This window comes from Nerophis lumbriciformis, linkage group LG21, assembly GCF_033978685.3.
Source record: "Nerophis lumbriciformis linkage group LG21, RoL_Nlum_v2.1, whole genome shotgun sequence".
NCBI classification, from domain to species: Eukaryota; Metazoa; Chordata; class Actinopteri; order Syngnathiformes; family Syngnathidae; genus Nerophis; species Nerophis lumbriciformis.
In genome coordinates, this window is record NC_084568.2 from 10,771,563 (window position 1) to 10,786,888 (window position 15,326).

The following is a 15,326-nucleotide window of genomic DNA, read 5'->3' on the forward strand; positions in this document are numbered from 1 at the left end:
GAATTGTTGCTATTTTTAGAATATTTAAAAAAAATCTCATGTACCCCTTGGCATACCTTCAAGTACCCCCAGGGGTACGCGTACCTCCATTTGAGAACCACTGTACTAGGTCATAAAATCAGTGTCAGTTGAGTCGGTCCATAGGTTGCCTGTAGGGATTTTTAATGTCCAGCAGATGTCAGTATTTAGTGACAGTATCGACACAGTATCAATACAGTTTTGCAATGTGTTGAAACGCTTCATGACGCCTCATCAACCCATCACAGGTGTGTAATGTTACAGTGGCCAATAATATAAAATATACTTGTTAATGTCAAGACTTGATCTTGGGAGTTTGCTTTTCCGGGATGCAACGGAAAGTTGGCACGGGCGAGACGGGAATGAAGGTACATGATTTACTGAAACACTAGAACTACAAAAAACGGATCAAACCAAAGCGCGCACAGTGGCGGAAACTATGAACAATTAAACAAAACATAAACTGTGGCTTGATAAACAAAAACTTACTTGGCATGGAACCGGCATGAAAAAAGAGCAGCAAGGATCATAAGGGTGTGCGGAAGCATATATGGGGTGAGGTCGTCAGGCCGAACAACAGAAAATGAATGAACTTAAATACTATGGACATGATTAGTGAAAGCAGGTGCGTGACTCAAAACGTGAAACAGGTGCGTGACGTGACAGGTGAAAACTAATGGTTGCTATGGTGACCAGACAAGGGAGTGAAAAGACAGAAACTAAACAAAACATGACTTAAAACAAAACATGATAATACAGACATGACAGTTAAATAAAACCTCTGCCTTGTTTTTAATGAATACTTAGGCCTACTACACTACTGTATTTGATTGTTGGCCATTACGGTGTTTTTTTCTGAGGCGCTACTTGGTGAAACAAGTTTGAGAAGCACTGACCTTGGTGGACTCTTCAGCACTTACGGGATCCTAAGTACACGAAACCCTGCAAGAAAAGTATGTTTTGCATAACACGCCCCATATCTGACACATGAATATTGCATCGTGTCGACCAACCTGCTGCAGGATTGTGAACACATCAGGAAGATTTTCCAGACGGAGCACATTTGGGCCACCATCTGGACAACCAAAACATTTCATCCTGCTTGCCGGGCTTCGAATAAAGACACCGCTGCCATGTTGACTAAAAATTATTTTCCGACGTGCTTCCCGTTGCCGTCACGGTGACCTCCGCAAATTGGCAGCAGCACGAAGCTCATCAGGCGTCTCATCAGTCAGCCATGATGGCAACACCTGCTGGAGCGCCTCAAGCATTCAAATGAAACGTGAAGGTCGTTACCACGTACACCTTTTTCACCTGGAATATACAACACATTCATAATATGCTGCAAGTCTTTTATAAAGTCCAGTAATATCCCTTTTGTGATAAACAATGTTGTAAATTAATCTGTTCCAGGGTCAAACTGTGGCCATCTTACCACTTCTACTAACTGGTCATTTGATAACTATTTCTATTGTACCACAGTACCTGTCATAAAGGAGTAAAAAGTAGACTAAAGCTGTCTTTGATCTTACTACGCAAAGGTTTGTAAAACTCCACTGTGTAGGATGGGAAGCGACATGAAGGTGTCGGTTTTTTTGATGTATTGTAATCCACAGGAAGATTTTGTCTTGACCCGAGATCTACAAAGCAGAGAGGAAGCAGGACCTGACCCTCCTCCAGGCCCCTTTTCTTTGAACTGTTTTGTAACCAAAGGCGACGGCTGTTTACGACCCCCCTTCCTTTAGAAACAGCTGTTGCCATGTAATCAGGGAAAGTCCAAATAACAGAGGAGGCGTACAATCTTTCGTCAGAGCGTGGTGGGACACTGTCCTAGGGTACAGGTCTACGCGTTTCTCCTCATTGAGCCAAATTTAATTCTGTCTCTGTTTAATTCCTTGCTTCTTTGTCTGTTTAATAGATGTCATCAGTGTTTGAACCTGACATAAAGCAAAACTACTCACCCTTCAAATGTGTTGCTTGAGTGTTCCTTTTGCAAGTATTGCTGGAATAACCTTTTCATTGGTTCAATGAAAGACATTGTTCATGTTGTACTGAGCTGCCAGACCCTTCCGTATGTCTTTTCCTGTTCTGTGGTTACCGTCACACATTTCACTCTTGCTGTTATTCACTACTGTTCATAAGTGTTTTGAAGGGTTGTTTTTTGTTTCCGGTTTCTCGCCGACTTGATTTGGCCTGCATGAATTCACTGTACACAAAACGTAGCAATTTCATAATAAAACACATAAAATGGAAATCATGCATTGGATTTATTGTGTTGCACACTTCAAAAATGCCAAATAAAATTGAGCACAGTAGTATGTCGGGATACGTTAATTGGTTCTGTGACTCGATTTTCGAAACAGCGTCACTCACTGAAATGAATCAAAATCAATTTGATGCAATGCCCGGCCCCAAAACATCACAATTTTAACACATAACATGCATTTTGATGATAAAAACATATTTTTTAGATAATAAATATTGTATAAAAACAATACTGTACAAAACAGTTTAGTACAAAACAAGTACAGAAGTTTTATAAAGTAACACTAATGTAAAGTATTTACCTCGGACAGTGGACTTTTATAGTATGTCCTTGCTTCTCCATATTTTCATGGATAAATGTCCGCCGTTTATATATAGTATATTGCCAAAATTATTTGGCCACCTGTCTTTACTCACATATGAACTTTAAGTGCCATCCCATTCCTAACCCATAGGGTTCAATATGATGTCGGTCCACCTTTTGCAGCTATTGCAGCTTCAACTCTTGTGGGAAGGCTGTCCACAAGGTTGCAGAATGTGTTTATAGGAATTTCCGACCGTTCTTCCAAAAGCGCATTGGTGAGGTCACACACTGATGTTGGTCGAGAAGGCCTGGCTCTCAGTCTCCATTCTAATTCATCCCAAAAGTGTTCTATCGGGTTCAGGTCAGGACTCTGTGCAGGCCAGTCAAGTTCATCCACACCAGACTCTGTCATCCATGTCTTTATGGACCTTGCTTTGTGCACTGGTGCACAGTCATGTTGGAAGAGGAAGGGGCCCGCTCCAAACTGTTCCCACAAGGTTGGGAGCATGGAGTTGTCCAAAATGTTTTGGTATCCTGGAGCATTAAAAGTTCCTTTCACTGGAACTAATTGGCGAAGCTTAACTCCTGAAAAACAAGCCCACACCATAATTCCTCCTCCACCAAATGTAACACTCGGCACAATGCAGTACGAAATGTACTGTTCTCCTGGCAACCTCCAAACCCAGACTCGTCCATCCGATTGCCAGATGGAAAAGCGTGATTCATCACTCCAGAGAACGCATCTCCACTGCTCTAGAGTCCTAGTTACACCACTGCATCCGACGCTTTGCATTGGACTTGGTGATGTATGGCTTAGATGCAGCTGCTCGGCCATGGAAACCCATTTCATGAAGCTCTCTGCGTACTGTATGTGGGCTAATTGGAAGGTCACATAACGTTTGTAGCTCTGCAGCAACTGACTGTGCAGAAAGTCGGCGACCTCTTTGCACTATGCGCTTCAGCATCCGCTGACCCCTCTCTGTCAATTCACTTGGCCTACCACTTGGTGGCTGAGTTGCTGTTGTTCCTAGTGATGGGTCCGGCAACACCGATGCATCGGCGCATGCGTCGAGCTCATAGAGCGAAACCCTGTGTCGGTGCGCGTACCGCTTTTAGAAAGTCACGTGACCGATCATGAGCTGTTTTGGTCACGTGACCGATACGCGAACTGTGTCGCACTGACGCCTCCTCTGTGCCCTGTGAGCGGGTCTTTTCTACAGCCGGAGAAATAACTAAGAAGAGAAAGCGTCTAAAATTGAATACGTTGGAAAAACTGTTTTTAAAAAAAAATAAAAATGTGTAAAAAAAAATAAAAAATTCCAGGTCCACAAGCATCCTCATTCACAACACGTTCTCTTAGATTTCCATGTTATGATACATGTTCACATTATTTATTGACTGTATCTAAAAAAGACAAAAAATATATTTTTATTTAAATGAAGTTATGAAATAATCCTAAATGAAATACAATGACTTGGTTTATATTATTGTATATACTAGGTCAGTGGTTCTCAACCTTTTTTCAGCAATGTACCCCCTGTGAATTTTTTTTTAATTCAAGTACCCCCTAATCAGAGCAAAGCATTTTTGGTTGAAAAAAAAAAAGATAAAGAAGTAAAATACAGCACTATGTCATCAGTTTCTGATTTATTAAATTGTATAACAGTGCAAAATATTGCTCATTTGTAGTGGTCTTTCTTGAACTATTTGGAAAAAAAGATATAAAAATAACTAAAAACTTGTTGAAAAATAAACAAGTGATTCAATTATAAATAAAGATTTCTACACATACATCAACTTAAAGTGCCCTCTTTGGGGATTGTATTAGAGATCCATCTGGATTCATGAACTTAATTCTAAACATTTCTTCACAAAAAAAAAAATCTTTAACATCAATATTTATGGAACATGTCCACAAACAATCTAGCTGTCAACACTGAATATTGCATTGTTGCATTTCTTTTCACAGTTCTTTTTGACAGACATTTTAGTGACAAACCTGAGCTACTCAGTGGCCTAGTGGTTAGAGTGTCCGCCCTGAGATCGGTAGGTTGTGAGTTCAAACCCCGGCCGAGTCATACCAAAGACTATAAAAATGGGACCCATTACCTCCCTGCTTGGCACTCAGCATCAAGGGTTGGAATTGGGGGTTAAATCACCAAAATGATTCCCGGGCGCGGCCACCGCTGCTGCCCACTGCTCCCCTCACCTCCCAGGGGGTGATCAAGGGTGATGGGTCAAATGCAGAGAATAATCTCGCCACACCTAGTGTGTGTGTGACAATCATTGGTACTTTAACTTTAACTTTAACTTTGTGCTTCACTGAGTTTATGAACTTACATTCATATTTTGTTTAAGTATTATTCAATAAATATATTTATAAATGATTTTTGAATTGTTGCTATTTTTAGAATATTTTAAAAGAATCTCACGTACCCCTTGGCATACCTTCAAGTACCCCCAGGGGTACGCGTACCCCCATTTGAGAACCACTGTACTAGGTCATAAAATCAGTGTCAGTTGAGTCGGTCCATAGGTTGCCTGTAGGGATTTTTAATGTCCACCAGATGTCAGTATTTAGTGACACAGTATCGACACAGTATCAATACAGTTTTGCAATGTGTTGAAACGCTTCATGACGCCTCATCAACCCATCACTAGACAATCTACTAATAAAAGTTTCAATCAATCAATCAATCAATTCCACACTGGAAATCACTGAGCTCCTGAGAGCAGACCATTTTTTCCACAAATGTTTGTAGAAACAGTCTCCATGCCTAAGTGCTTGATTGTATACACCTGTGGCCGGGCCAAGGGATTAGGACACCTGATTCTCATCATTTGGATGGGTGACCAAATACTTTTGGCAATATAGTGTATTATTTCAAACTCATTCCGCCTCAGTATGGTGCAGACTAAAAATGATCCACTTGAAACTCCTGTGGGGAAACTTTGTTTTGATCAGAAAAATAACAGAAAGATCCGCAGCTTATTCCAAAATGATTGTGTGTCTGTCTCCGGTGTAATTGCGCTGTGGAATAAATGTTGTGAATGACATCTGCTGGGTCAAAACGTGGTCTCTTCCTAACAGGTATTTACTTACCAAAGTCAAAGAGATTTCTTTCACAATCCTTCATGGTTATTACCCTGTAAAGACTGTGATGGTTAGATACAAGAAGGACATTGATGTCACCTGCACCTTATGTAACATGCATCCAGAGACTGTTCACCACCTGTTTTGGACTTGTGAAATAACTCCATCACTATGGCAAGGCATCTGTCGCTTCATCCTGGACAATATCAATGACGAATTTGTGTTTTGTTTTAAAGATGTGCTATTTGGATTTACACTGTGTGAGAAAACATTTGAAAAGGAATTTTATCTTTAAAACCTCATTATACTATAAAAACAGAATACAATGATTTGCGGATCCTTTTCAACTTATATCCAATTGAATAGACTGCAAAGACAAGATATTTCATGTTCGAACTGAAAATAATCATTAACTTAGAATTTAATGGCAGCAACACGTTGCAAAAAAGTTGGCACAGGGGCATTTTTACGACTGTGTTACATGGCCTTTCCTTTTAACAACACTCAGTAAACGTTTGGGAACTGAGGAGACCAATTTTTTTGAAGCTTTTCAGGTGGAATTATTTCCCATTCTTGCTTGATGAACAGCTTAAGTTTTTTAACAGTCCGGGGTCTCCGTTGTGGTATTTTAAGCTTCATAATGCGCCACACATTTTCAATGGGAGACAGGTCTGGACTACAGGCAGGCCAGTGTGGTACCCACACTCTTTTACTACGAAGCCACACTGTTGTAACCCGTGGCTTGGCATTGTCTTGCTGAAATAAGCAGGGGCGTCCATGATAACGTTGCTTGGATTGCAACATATGTTGCTCCAAAACCTGTATGTACCTTTCAGCATTAATGGTGCCTTCACAGATGTGTAAGTTACCCATGCTTTGGGCACTAATACACCCCCATACCATCACAGATGCTGGCTTTTGAACTTTGTGCCTATAACAGGAGAGTTTTAAATTGCACTTACAGATGTATCGACGAACTGCGGTTACTGACAGTGGTTTTCTGCAGTGTTCCTGAGCCCATGTGGTGATATCCTTTATACACTGATGTCGCTTTTTGAGGGATCCAAGGTCACAGGCTTAGCCGCTTACGTGCAGTGATTTCTCCAGATTCTCTGAACCTTTTGATGATATTACAGACCGTAGATGGTGAAATCCCTAAAATTCCTTGCAGTAGCTCGTTGAGAAATGTTGTTCTTAAACTGTTCGACAATTTGCTCACGCATTTGTTGACAAAGTGGTGAACCTCGCCCCATCCTTGTTTGTGAATGACTGAGCATTTCATGGAAGCTGCTTTTATACCCAATCATGGCACCCACCTGTTCCCAATTAGCCTGTTCACCTGTGGGATGTTCCAAATAAGTGTTTGATGAGCATTCCTCAACTTTCTCAGTCTTTTTTGCCACTTGTGCCAGCTTTTTTGAAACATGTTGCAGGCATCAAATTCCAAATGAGCTATTATTTGCAAAAAATTACAAAGTTTTCCAGTTTGAACGTTAAGTATCTTGTCTTTGCAGTCTATTCAATTGAATATAAGTTGAAAAGGATTTGCAAATCATTGTATTCTGTTTTTTAATTTAAGATTTACACAACGTACCAACTTCACTGGTTTTGGGTTCTGTAAATGTGTGGGTAGAATTTTATCAAACAAAACCAACTATCTTTTAAATAATATAGAAATTGATCAGAGCTGTATATCTATTTCATGGAGGAATGTAGTTAATCATAGAACTGGCACCCAATGTTTATAAAAACTATTGATTTTAAATCAAAAATCGTTCGGAATCGAATCATTACTCCCAAGAATCGAATCGAATCATGTGGTGCCCAAAGATTCACAGCCATCTGTCACACCGCGGTGAGGGAAGTCTTGTCTTGGTTTTTTCTGTCTTGTGATTTACATGTTTTATTTTGAAAAGCAACTCCTCTTGTTTCAGATCACGGGTCCTTCCTCTTGTGTCACCAGTCTGACGTCATTCCTGACCCTTGATTGTTTCCACCTGTTTCCCATTACCCTCATGTTCTTTATAAGCCCAAGCCTCCCCTTGTTCTGTGCCAGATTGTCTCGAACTTTCGTGCCTGTCTTGCGTTCCATGTCCCTGTTCATGTCCATGCCTTGCCTTGTCTCACGTCTACGTCCTTGCTCCCAGAATATCCCACGCTGTAATTTTGAATTGACTTTTTTCCTCCCTCAGAGCGACTTTTGTTATCCTACCTTTTTCTACCGCAGTGGTGAGTTATTATTTTTCCTTAAAGATTTTTTCCTCAAAGTTTGTTGAGTGATTTTTCGTTTACATTGATTAGAGTAGTTAAGTTTTATAGTCTTTATTTTCTTCCTCCTGTTTGGAGCGTTTTTTTGTTAAAGTTTTTGATAACAGATACGGTGCTAATTATATCGTCCTTATTTTTGTATTCCTCCTTTTTTTGGAGTGATTTTCGGTTTTTGCCTTTTGGAACATTTTGTCGATGGTATTTTTGTATTTCATAGTAATTTAATTTACTCGGCTCTGGAAGCTTAAAGAGTATTTCAAAATAAAAGCTTTATTTGGAATCACCTCTCTGCATCTGAGTCCCTTCCTCCGTCCAAGCCTGACACCATCATTAACAGCGTGAGGAAGATTCAGAAAAAGCTAAAACACATACACTATTCATAAAATCATAAAATAAGTACTTCAAAAGGAGCGCTGTGAATTAAAAAAAAAAAAGAGGACACAATCCCACACTCATTTAAGAATTTAATAATTTAATAATTTATTTACGTATTCCTATCTCCAGCTTCACTCGCCCGAAAAATATAAATTCCGGTGTATTCCAAAAATGAAAACAACAAAAAAGAAGAAATGAAGTAGAAGGAACAACGTCATTTTTCACCAACCGCGCTAATCAGTTAGCACAAGCCAAAAGTGTCAATACCGGTTATCACGGAAAGAAGGAAACAATCACACTCATAACACGACACTCTTCCAATAATATTCACAAACACATCCCCAAAACTCTTCTGGTAAAAAACAACAAGGGAGGGGGGGAAGGGGGGTATATATGGCTTGTCAAAAGTGGGGGCCAGGTGGGGGCAGGGGGGGGGCAGGGGGTATGAATAAATAAATGAGTATAAGATTAGAGGGAGGCACACTTATTAGTATATGGAAGAAAAAAAAAGCAATGGCTGCTTATTGGAAGAATTTTAGCCAAATTCTAAGAAAGAAAGCAAGTGAGAAATATGGTACAGTATATAAGGTTGTCGGAATAAATATAGAACTCTGCGAGACAACCGGAGGAACCAATAAAGTCAAAGTCCGACAAAAAGCAGATGGGCAAAAAGAATCCTCTATATATTCATATCTATATTTACAATGGCTGACTCTTATAAAAGTGTTGGAAAGGGCGTCAGATGACGTGCGCTAAAAAGCTCACCGAGCCTCCTTATTGGTAGAAAGAGAGAGAAACATTAGAGGGGAAAAAATAACTGTACACTCTGCATGTATACAAACAAAGTGTGTACAGCATCATTATATATATGTACATACAGTATATACACACACACACACACACACACGCACGCACATACACTCGTTCTAAGGAATCTCTCTCTGAGCCAACAGGTTTCCCATCCAGCTGGAAGGAAAAGCATCAAAAAGAGCAAAAGTTGCTTCATGACGTGTAGAAAAAGATCAAAAGTGTAAACAGAGAGCTCCATGGCGACGGCATGATGACCAGCGGGCTGACGTGGGGACTGATGGCGGGCGGAACACGCGCTTTGTTGCCAGGCTTGGATTGTCTCGCGTAAGGGGGGGGGGGCAAGCTGGTAGAAAAGAGGACTTAGCTTGAGGGCTGAACGCGTCCGTCCTTCGTCAATAAAGAAACCTCTGGAAGATTTGTGGTGAGGAGTCCTTCATGTTTCACGTAGAAGAAGAATAGAAAAACAAACACTCGCCGTCTTGGTCCTCGCTCGGCTCTGCATATTGTGTCGCCTTCCAAAAGTCCCGTCATAGTGTGTTCAAAGGCCCCCAAAAGGAGGTCAGTCCTCACATACTGTACATGGTCCCGGGATGGAGAAAGCGAGCGAGAGAGAGAGAGAGAGAGAGAGAGAGAGAGAGAGAGAGAGAGAGAGAGAGAGAGAGAGAGAGAGAGAGAGAGAGAAAGAGAGCAAAATATATCTATAGAGAGAGGGAAGCGGTAGAAAATAGATGGATGGATGGAGAAATAGAGAAAGAGAAAGAATACGACAGTGAAAGAGAGAGAAAGTGTGAGAAACAGTTAAAAATAGAGCAAAAGAGAGTGAGAAATAGAGCAAGTAAGTGAGAGAGACAGAGAGAGAGAGAGAGAGAGAGAGAGAGAACGGCATCTCTCCATCATGGTGTCATGAGAGAGAGCGAGAGAGAAAGAAAAAGAGAAAGAGTAAGAGAGAGAGGAGACAGAGAGAGAGAGTGAAAGTGAGTGAGTGAGTGTGAGACAGAGAGAGAGAGAAAGAGAACAAATAAGAGAGAGAGAGAGAGAGAGAGTGAAAGAGAAAGAAAAAGAGTGAGAGAGAGAGAGAAAGTGAGTGAGTGAATGAGAGAGAGAGAGAGTGAAAGTGAGAGAGTGATTGAGAAACAGAGAGAGAAAGAGAAACAGTAAGAGAGAGAAAAAGAAAAAGAGTAAGAGAGAGAGAGTGAGTGAGTGAGTGAGTGAGTGTGAGAGAGAGAGAGAGAGAGAGAGAGAGAGAGAGAGAGAGAGAGAGAGAGAGAGAGAGAGAGAGAGAGAGAGAGAGAGAGAGAGAGAGAGAGAGAAGAGAGTGCTTTAAAAGAAGAATCAGCTTTTTTTGACTCGGTAGAGGTCAAGCACCTTGGAAATAGAATACCCACAATGCACCTCCACTCTCTCTCCTGCGTCAGCTCTTTAGGTGTCCTGCATAGTCGCCTGCATGCACAAATATTCCACCTTCCTGCCTGGGGGCGTCCAAAACACTTCCTTTCAGAGAGAGAGAGAGAGAGAGAGAGAGAGAGAGAGAGAGAGAGAGAGAGAGAGAGAAAGAGAAAGAGAGAGAGAGAGAGCCCAGCGGTTCCTGCTCACATGGTGGTCATGTGGTGGTCACGCGGTGGCCACATGGTGGTCACATGGTGGTCACATGGTGGTCACGTGGTGGTCACGTGGTGGTCACATGGTGGTCACATGGTGGTCAAACGGTGGTCACGTGGTGGTCACATGGTGGTCACGTGGTGGTCACATGGTGGTCACGCGGTGGTCACATGGTGGTCACGTGGTGGTCACACATTGGTCAAACGGTGGTCACACGGTGGTCACACAGTGGTCGCATGGTCCGCTGAGCTTCTGCCTGAGGGCACACAGACCGGGACCAGTGGCCCAGGCGCTCCCTGTGTCAGCCAATGGCGTCGCGGGAGAGGGCGCGGGACATTTGGCTGTGCCAGCCTGTGGAATGTCGCTGACGCATCAGCCAGTTAGCTTCCACACTGTCCTCCATCACGCTGTGGGCGTGGCTAGGGACACAGGGAGGGAGGGGTCATCACATCAAACAAAAACTGAATTTGTTGTCTTCCATCATGCCGTGGGCGTGGCTAGGGACACGGGGGAGGGAGGAGTCATCACATTTCAACAAAAACTTGATTTGTTATATCCCGTCTCAGCCCTCTTTACCTGAGATGTCTACGCTGAGTCAGCAAGTTGTGGTGTACTTTGGATTCACTAGCACAAAGCAGCCAAAGTAGTTAGCATTGTGGCCGCAAGGAGGCGCTCTTTGGGAAAAAGTCGACAGGATTTTTAAAATCGTCCAAAAAGGTGCCGTGGTGTTCCGTATATGTAGGGGTCAGGAGGTCAGAAATATTGGTGATAATTAAATATGTATGGGACGAGCAAAGGGGGCGCTCAACACAAACACATGTTGATGTTTCCTATTGAATGTAGTTAAAGGGGAAGTGCACTTGTTAAGCAATGTTTCCCATCATTCACAATCCCCATTTAAGACAAGAACACATATGTTTTTTCTTTTGTTATGCATTCTAAATCATAAATAAACTCTAGCAAGAGCCAGCTAACAATGCCCTAACAAGCTAACCTCTATTCCGCCCATAAAGCGCTCAAAAGAAAGGTCCGTCATCGTTTTATATCCACGCTGTGAGTATATATGTCAGTGTTTTTCAACCTTTTTGGAGCCAAGCAGGGCCGGCCCGTGGCATAGGCCGTATAGGCAAATGCTAAGGGCGCCGTCCATCAGGGGGCGCCACGCCAGTGCCACAAATGTTGGAGAAAAAAAAAAAAAAAAAAAGTTGGTACTATTATTTCTAAATACAAAAAATAATCCCACGTTAATTAAAATGCAAAGTAAAGCCTATTTAATAGAAATATTATTTGTTACAACATTACGCCCCCCCCTCCCCCCCTCCCCCCGCACGGTGCGCCCCCTCCCTTCCCGTATCATGACTCTTTTTGGACGTCACCACATCAAAAAATCAACACAAGATGTCAAAACGGCCAAAACTGTCAGGTGCCCAGGGAAGAAAAAAGAGAAAAGAAGAGGAGGAGAAACGAGAAAAGACAGAGGTAGCAGGTAGGTAACGTTAGCCTACATTAAATTATTTGTCTGTTACAGAATGTGATAGTAGCTGGCTTTTTAGCATTAAGCTAATGTTACATGATTCGGCAATTGCTAATCAATAAATAGCTAGTTTTGTTTTAACGTCGGGTTAATATTGTTGGAGGGGGCTAAATTGTTATGGAAAATAATAATGTAACGTTAGGTAATTACAGTACTCCCACCTTACATTCCTCAGGGACATTTGTATTAGATCTTTTAAGCAGGTGTTTTTTGTTTACATTGTTTTTGCCTTCTGGTTAGCTAATGTTTGCCCTGCAGGTAATAGTCACTTTTCCACCCCTTTATATATTAGGTATAGTTGTAAGTAAAAAAAAAAAAGGTCAAAGACAAAGCTATTCAGTTTCTTGTAAGTATATACACTTCACTGCCGATGTGGGGGGGGGGGGGGGGGGGGGGGGGGGCCTAGGGCGCCAGATTGGTGAGGGCCGGGCCTGGAGCCAAGGCACATTTTTGTTCATTGAAAAAATGCGGAGGCACACCACCGGCAGAAAACATTAAAAATGTAAACTCGGTAGTTGATATTGACAGTAAAAAGTAATTGTTGCAATTGTTGGATATTCATTCAAACCATAACCAACCATGCATCACTGTAGCTCTTGTCTCAAAGGAAGTGTCACGACCTGACTTATTTGGAGTTTTTTTGGTGTTTTCCTGTGTGTAGTGTCTTGGGCTCCTATTTTGGTAGCTTCTCCTGTTTTGTTGGTATTTACCTGTAGCAGTTTCATGTCTTCCTTTGAGCGCTATTTCTCGCACCTGCTTAGTTTTATCAATCAAGACTTTTTCAGTTGTGCGGACGCTATCCTTCTTTGTGTGGAAATTGTTGATTGTCATGTCGTATACGGATGTACTTTGTGGACGCCGTCTGCTTCACACGCTGTAAGTCTTTGCTGTCGTCCAGCATTCTGTTTTTTGTTTACTTTGCAGCCAGTTCAGTTTTAGTTTCGTTGTCCATAACCATCCCTAAGCTTCAATGCCTTTTTAGGGGCACTCGCCTTTTGTTTATTTTTGGTTTAAGCATTAGATACGACGTTTACAAAGCAGTTAGCTACCTGCTGCCACCTGCTGATATGGAAGAGTATTACACGGTTACTCTGCCGAGCTCTAGACAGCACCAACGCTCAACAACGGCACTTTATTTGCAGATTATTACTACTGGTTTGCATAACATATTTTTAACCCAAATAGGTGAAATTACATAAGCTCCCACGGCACACCAGACTGTATCTGGTTGAAAAACACTGATATATGTAATGTAGTATCCGTCACATTCACAACAACATGTAATATTCATGTCTTTTGATAATTTTTAACAATTTCACATCACAACGTTGGCTTTTCCCTTCAACAACAGCACCACTAATCATGGCAGCCTTCATGAGAGTCAAAAAACATAACAAAACAATCCCTTACTGTGCAATGTCTGCTCTCACTGGGTCGCCGACTAATGAGATGTTTATATCTTCCCGATTAGATGCAAAAAAACAACTCAGCTAAGTAAAAAAACAAAAAGTGACGCAAACAAGTGTCTTTTTGTGTCGCCATCTCCGGGTCTACGTTGGATGTCAAAGTTAACCAACTTGTGGGTTTATGTCCACAACATTCTACTATCCATGATTTATAATCTATAATTAACTTTCACTAACTCAGAGGCGATGCAGCAGCTCAATATGTCTATATAGCAGCATAAGCTATATTGACATATTGTACGGCTAAAAGTAGTTCCTCTGTGTTAGCGCGTCTAATACAATATTGCTAATATTTGGCTAATATTCAGGTCATGACATGTAAATGGAGTATTGTTGGCGCTTGTTGGGTGTTTTTTATAGCAGTTCTTATGGGCCGAAAAGTGTAACCCCATTAGCCACCTCTTACTTGCCATATTTGACAAATTAGAATGCATGCAAAAAAGAAAACATATGTTTTCTTGTCTTACAAAAGGATTGTGAATGATAGGAAAATAAAGAAAAAGTGTATGTAAGGGGTGTGGGGTGAGTAGGTAGTAAATGTGAGCGCTAATAGAAGAAAACAAATACAAGTAGTCATAATATACCCCACTTTGTTTTCATTCCAGGTAGCGTAGCGTGGCGCCCCCTCACCCCCAACTGACCTGTTGTCATGGCGACAAGCGGCTGACGTTGCCAAGGACCAACAGTTATGTTTCCACTCACTTCCTGGGCGTGCATGCAGTAGGTGCGCACGCTAAACCCGCTCGGCCTCTCGCCAGAGCGCCCCCTGGAGTGTGAAGTGCCACAGAACAAGCCGAAGACAGGATGAAGGAAGATGGCGACAAGGGCGGAAATGAAAGAGAAACACATCATGACTCATATTTATCTATAATTTAGTATGTCGTCTTCCAGCACTCAGTGGTGCTTTTAACAAAGCATCTGAGCTTCAAAGTGTATTAAGGAAGACCTAAATATTAGGAGAGCACAAAAAAATCGATTGACATCCAAATTTTTCATATGTATAAAAAAAAAAAGAAATATATATATATATCTATATATATATATATTCATATACATCCATATACACACATATACATATGTATATATATATATATATATATATATATATATATATATATATATATACTGTATATATAGTATATATGTGTGTATATATATATATGTACATATATGTATGTATATATACATATACATCCATATACATTATACATATATATACTGTATATATGTATATATAAATAGTATATATGTATATGTATGTATATATAATATACATCAATATACACATATATATATATATATATATATATATATGTCTTATTAAGGTTATCCAAAAAATAGTGCTCGATACCGTAGTAGAGCGCAATATATGTATGTGTGGGAAAAAAATCACAAGACTACTTCATCTCTACAGGCCTGTTTCATGAGGGGTTCCCTCATCTCCTGATGATTGAGGGAACCCCTCATGAAACAGGCCTGTAGAGATGAAGTAGTCTTGTGATTTTTTTCCCACACATACATATATATATATATATATATATATATATATATATATATATATATATATATATATATATACAGATTCACATCCAA

The 15,326-nt window shown here is 40.9% G+C and overlaps 2 protein-coding genes across 4 annotated transcripts in view; both read right to left on the reverse strand.

Moving 5' to 3' along the window:
* Positions 1–1,184, reverse strand: part of smg5 (SMG5 nonsense mediated mRNA decay factor) — a 42,251-nt gene extending 41,067 nt beyond the window's left edge. Inside the window, exons 1-2 of the mRNA XM_061983096.2 lie at positions 1,032–1,184; positions 915–960 (exon numbers count right to left, since the gene is read on the reverse strand). The gene's annotated coding sequence lies outside the window, so the exon portion shown is untranslated. The remainder of the gene's footprint in view (positions 1–914; positions 961–1,031) is intronic.
* A 9,266-nt stretch (positions 1,185–10,450) lies between these two features.
* Positions 10,451–15,326, reverse strand: part of syngap1b (synaptic Ras GTPase activating protein 1b) — a 376,646-nt gene continuing 371,770 nt past the window's right edge. For all 3 annotated transcript variants that reach the window (XM_061983086.2, XM_061983083.2, XM_061983084.2), the window contains one exon: positions 10,451–11,152. In XM_061983086.2, the coding sequence (XP_061839070.1) occupies positions 11,114–11,152 (39 nt within the window). In that variant the 3' untranslated portion in view covers positions 10,451–11,113. The remainder of the gene's footprint in view (positions 11,153–15,326) is intronic.